Here is a 6,000-nt window from a genome sequence, read left to right as displayed (position 1 = left end):
GCTGAGGCTGGAGCCTTGGGAGCCCTCCTCCACCTCTTTGGAGAGAAGAGGCCTGAGCAAACACAGCTAATGAAGTCTTAACAAGCAGCCCCGGGTTAGCGCGAGCCCACTAAATGCCACCGAGGCTCTTGGAATTGTGTCCAGCAGATTGGCTAAATCTCCTCGAAGCTTTCCTTTACAAGATAAAGTTGCATTAGCATATCTCTGTCTCACCATCACAGAGGTAAGTCCAGGACCTGGCAAGCAGTCACACTTGATGGGCTTCCTTTCTTCAGTGGGAGCACTTGATTCTGACAGACAGAATGGGGCTTTAAATTGAACACATTAACTTTGGGGCCTGGACGCGATTGTGGATTTTATTCATTGGTCACAGAACGTTTCTTTAAAGCTTCAGTGTGGAGAGATATTTTCTCACAGCATGCAGCTCTGCGTCGCAAACAGGAGATGAGTGGATTTTCTCAGAGTAAATCATTATCTCTGCACAGAGCAGACTCGACGCCCTCTCTTGCCCTCGTCTATTCTCCCTCTGCTCCGTCCATCACTCTCCCACACTGTGACCAGCACCTTACCCTCACTCCCTTTTTACTGTGTGTCCTTTTTCACACAACTCAAATACTAGGGTTTATTATTAAGAAAACATCACACCATCCATCGTGTGCACAAACACAGACTCGCATAACTCCATGGCACTGGCTAGCCGAGCTCTTGTTTCCTAATCAAAAGCAAACAGCCATTAACAGAGCTCCTTCCTTGTTATCTCACGAGTCACTTAATCAATCTGTGCTCTCCTGATGCTCAGCTCACTCCGGGTTGTTTCATTTGTTCACTGGGTCGAGGCTGTAAAATAGTTAACTAATAAAATAGTTGCCTCACACGATAAAGACCTGGCTCCACGCCAAGCACAATACTGCTAAATTTAAACTCCAGCACCACCACCACACCCCGGCCCCTGCACACAATGTTGCATTAAGCTGGGAGGAAGATGCTTTTTTAACACTCTGCTGCACTGTTAGACCACACATTGGCCTGCTAGCACCCAAACTCTGCAGAGCAGAGGACAAAAATGTCTATTAAAAAACACATCCCTCTCTTTGGTGAGATGAGTATCAAGTTTCAAACAGATGTGTTGATCACACAGTTGACTTCTCTTGCTTTCTTTTACCACAAGCTGCATGATTTCATATCCTTGAACAGTCTGTGATAATAATAATAATGATATTTGCAGCCATAAAATATCAATTATAAATCCTTCATGATATCTTTATGTGCAGTTTATCAGTAAGAAGTGTTAGTACTAAGTTCACCCTCTGAGGTGACACAATGAGCATCAATTACTGTCATATGTGCAATAATTTAAGAAGACTTGTGAAAAGATGTGAGCCGCTGCAGCAAACTCCAATATAGTTAAAAGTGTTGCTCATGAATAACAGTACTTTAGTATTTGTTTAACATATTTTGCAGGTGAGGGGCATGAAATGAATATCCAATAAATGACTGAATAAGTATTCCAGTCACTAATTTAAGTAAAAGCAGCAATACTACACAACACAAATACTCCATTATGAGGAAAAGTTCTGCATGCAAAATCTTACTGGAGTAAAAGGAGGTCAGTATCAGGAAGATGTGGCCACAGCATCAACAGGAAAAGTGCCCATTGTGCAGCAGAATGGCCCCTGAGTTACATTTTCATTTTTTTTAATGTACTTTTAAGTGCCGGATTTTCATTTCTGGTCAATAAACGTATGATGGTTTTGTTGGTTAATGTGTCGCAAAGCATCAGATTTGACAACCCTGTCATATTTTTCTGTTTGTGGAATTTAATCTCTGAAGTAAAAAAGCAGTTTGATAAATATAAAAAGTACAATATTTACTTCTAAAATATCATGGAGTAGAAGTCTGAAGTCTCAGATACACTAATAGACATGAAGTGCACTTACAGCACTCAAGTAAATACACTTAATTTTCCACCACTGCAAAAACTATACACACATCCATAAAATGTTATGAGTCTGTGTGAATGTACTGCAGGGACTGCAGCCTCTGAAGCAATATTGTATAGTTCTATCACAGGAGATAAGAACGTCATGAGGTCAGTGAAGGCGCACTCTCCAGCACGTCTTCATACAGAAGCTATAGGACAATATCAGGCGGAAAAGTGACTACAATAAGATTCTGTCAAACAACTTCCACACTCTGTAAGCATGTTAACAGTGATTTGAGCGCTCTGCCGCTGTCTCAGCGCGCTCTGCTCCATGGTCTGAGCCGCGCGCAATTACGCCTCCCGCGGAGCTCTATGCAAGCGTTAAACGAAACATTAGCACCTCATTTAAAAAATAAAACAGCTTCTCACAAGGACAGACAGCTCCCTGCGTCGTCTTATCATGCGCAAATTAGCCAATTTACCAAACTGGCCTCTCTCTCACACGGACGCACACACGTACGTGCACGCACGCACGCACGCACGCACGCACGCACACAGACGCAGTCGTCTGGAGCTTGACGCGCCCTCGCATGTTACCATTGTTGTGACACTATCAAAGATGTTGTGTTAAAGGAAGTTACAAGACAGTGAACTGAAAGCTCAGTCACTGAGGGAGATTATAAAGATAGCAGGGTTATTATTCCTAATAATAACAGCGGTGTCCACTTCATATTGTCTTTAGAATTAAATTATTATTATGATTAGGTTATAATGTTTAGTTTTGCTATATGAAGTAAGTTGGAGGGGGAGTCGTTACAGGGTTATTATAGTTTAATTTAGACCAGCCATGGCTCCGGGCTTCAGCATTTTATGAAAGTAGTTGTTTGACTTGTTATTTGAGGTAAAATGACGTTTTATCGTTTCCCACATGTCACCCACATCACCATCCTGCATCCCGCCGCTATAGACAGTGGCAAAACTAGAGCGATCATAAGCTATAACAAAACATCTCTCAGTGAAAAAGAATTGATTGACAGCTGGAAAGCACCGCCTCTGCCGCCCTGTGATTGGACGAGCGGCTCCGGGGGTGTAGCGTGCCAGGCTTTGGTATATATTGGCACCGCTTCGTCTCCAAGCCGTTGATTTGTATGGGAACCGGGACTAAGGTGGGACGAGCCGACTGAATGTAGTCGCTGTGTTTTGAAGAAAGAAAGAAGGCCCACATTTTCCCGTTTGTAGCAATCGGACAGCAGCTCTTGGGGTTTTTTTTAACAACACATTGTGTGAGGATACTGAAAGCTGTTTCCAGAAGAAGGTGGATTCTCCTCTCAGCCATCTTGACTGCCGCTCGCCGCCCCAAAGGCTGTTTTCTCTCCTCCTCCTCCTCCTCAGCTGAAAGTAAACACGGCTTGCACATTGCTTGCAACTCCGTGCAAGATCCCGAGAGGAGCGAGATGGGCTCGCTGCGCAACATCTAACCGGACCAGAGGCAAAAGCAGACGGCGGAGAGGATTTATTGCTGTTGGTACCAGAGCAGAAGAGGGGGACACGACGCGCCGGAGGGATGGACCTGCTTGGGATTTACCTGCTCCTCTCACTCGCGCTTCTGCCCCGATCCAGCTGCACCACGGCCAAAGAGATCACCTGCCAGGAGATAGCCGTGCCGCTGTGCAAGGGGATCGGCTACAACTACACCTACATGCCTAACCAGTTTAATCACGACACGCAGGACGAGGCGGGACTGGAGGTGCACCAGTTCTGGCCTCTGGTCGAGATTCAGTGTTCGCCGGACCTTAAGTTCTTCTTGTGCAGCATGTACACCCCGATCTGCCTGGAGGACTATAAAAAACCTCTCCCGCCGTGTCGGAGCGTGTGTGAGAGAGCCCGGGCCGGCTGTGCGCCTCTCATGAGGCAGTACGGCTTCCCCTGGCCGGACAGGATGAAGTGTGACCTGCTGCCGGTGCAAGGCAACCCCGACACTCTGTGCATGGACTACAACAGAACCGACTCCACCACAGTCTCCCCTGTCCTCTCCAAACCCACCAACCATCCCGGTAAGGGTTACAATCCACCTAAAAATAAGCCGAGTCGACCCGGCGCGCCTGGGAAATACAAGCCGCCCGCCGCCCCGTGTGAGCCGGGGTGCAAGTGTCTGGAGCCCATGGTGCCGGTGAACACGGACCGCCACCCGCTCTACAACCGGGTCAAAACAGGTCAGATCACCAACTGCGCCATGCCTTGCCACAACCCTTACTTTACGCACGACGAGCGAGCGTTCACCGCCTTTTGGATAGGACTCTGGTCCGTGTTGTGCTTCGTGTCAACTTTTGCCACCGTCGCCACTTTCCTCATCGACATGGAGCGCTTCAAGTATCCAGAGAGACCCATCATCTTCCTCTCAGCCTGTTACATGTTTGTGTCCATCGGCTACATTGTCAGGCTGATCGCCGGACACGAGAAAGTGGCGTGCAACCGGGAGTTTGACATGGAGCACATCCACTACGAGACCACCGGCCCCGCACTCTGCACCGTGGTCTTTCTGCTTATTTACTTTTTCGGCATGGCCAGCTCCATCTGGTGGGTCATCCTGTCTCTGACCTGGTTCCTTGCGGCTGGGATGAAGTGGGGCAACGAGGCGATCGCCAGTTACTCCCAGTACTTCCACCTTGCCGCCTGGCTCATCCCCAGCATGAAGTCCATCGCGGTCCTGGCGCTGAGCTCCGTGGACGGGGACTCGGTAGCTGGGATCTGCTACGTGGGAAACCAGAACCTGGACAACTTACGGGGCTTCGTTTTGGCCCCCTTGGTGATTTATTTATTCATAGGCACTATGTTCCTCCTGGCCGGATTTGTGTCCCTGTTCAGGATCCGCAGCGTCATCAAACAAGGTGGCACCAAAACTGACAAACTAGAAAAGCTGATGATCAGAATAGGCATCTTCACGGTGCTCTACACGGTGCCAGCCACCATCATAGTCGCCTGTTACTTTTACGAGCAGCACAACAGACAGAGCTGGGAGATCACGCACAACTGCTCCAGCTGTTTATTAGAGAGGGACCGCAGGAGTCCGGACTATGCAGTTTTTATGTTAAAGTACTTTATGTGCCTTCTGGTGGGCATCACGTCCGGAGTGTGGATCTGGTCCGGTAAAACTTTGGACTCCTGGAGGACTTTCTGCACCAGGTGCTGCTGGGGCAGTAAAGGCACCAGCGGCTCCATGTACAGCGACGTGAGCACCGGACTAACGTGGAGGTCCGGCACGGCCAGCTCCGTGTCTTGCCCCAAGCAGATGCCATTGTCCCAGGTTTGAATGAGAAAAAAAAGCAGCTTATGGGGACTGCTAATTGTTTGGGAGATAACCCATCACTCCATGTCTTAAGCAATTTGCATAGTAATGAACGGCTGCTGAGGTGTCACCCCCCTCCTCACCCTCCCAAACATCCACACACACACACACACACACACACACACACACACACACCTCTGTGGGGAGAGCTGGTTGAAACAATGTACCTGGCGTTCACACAGGTTAATTCCTCCCTGTTTATATGTATTAGAGGTACAGACTGAGGCTGTTAAGCAAACTGGGCATTACTTGCTGTAGGCACAGAGACAGTTTTGTTCCGAACTAGCTTCATACAAAGAGCATTTGGGTTTTTTATTGCCATTTTATCTACATAGTGCCAGATAACATTGTATAATTCAGTCACATCAAAGATGGTTTAAATTAAGCCTTAATAGTGCCCAAGTATTTTACGGGTCATTCATTTTGTAATTTCAAATGTATTTATATAAAAGCTATGTAAAAACCTGTACATTTGTGTATAAAAGAAAACTTTATAAGTATTGTAAATTTGTACAAAGTGTAGATGTCTCTTTTGCGAGAAAAGCAAATATGACCTTTATTTTGACAATAAAACATTTGATAAATCTCAGCGTCTGTGTAACTTCGCAGTGTGTTCCCATGCAGAGGAGGCTGTGCTGTTTTCCAGCTCTTGCAGGCATATTTTGTGGCTCCTTGTGGTCACCGTGTTGAGGATGGCAGCAGCAATAGCAGCTTTTGAGAGCCCCGGCGAAAA

At 47.2% G+C, this 6,000-nt stretch overlaps 1 protein-coding gene across 1 annotated transcript; it reads left to right on the top strand.

Annotated features, from left to right (window-relative positions):
- Positions 1-3,036: 3,036 nt before the first annotated feature.
- fzd8a (frizzled class receptor 8a) lies at positions 3,037-5,851 on the top strand. The gene has a single exon (XM_076721567.1). It carries the CDS (start codon positions 3,486-3,488, stop codon positions 5,229-5,231), a length of 1,746 nt encoding a protein of 581 aa, XP_076577682.1. The 5' UTR covers positions 3,037-3,485; the 3' UTR covers positions 5,232-5,851.
- Positions 5,852-6,000: the final 149 nt, after the last annotated feature.

The sequence above is a fragment of the Chaetodon auriga genome, chromosome 21 (assembly GCF_051107435.1).
Source record: "Chaetodon auriga isolate fChaAug3 chromosome 21, fChaAug3.hap1, whole genome shotgun sequence".
In the NCBI taxonomy this organism is placed as follows: Eukaryota; Metazoa; Chordata; class Actinopteri; order Chaetodontiformes; family Chaetodontidae; genus Chaetodon; species Chaetodon auriga.
The sequence above is the reverse complement of the archived record's forward strand: the minus strand, read 5'-3'. Positions and strand labels throughout refer to the sequence as shown.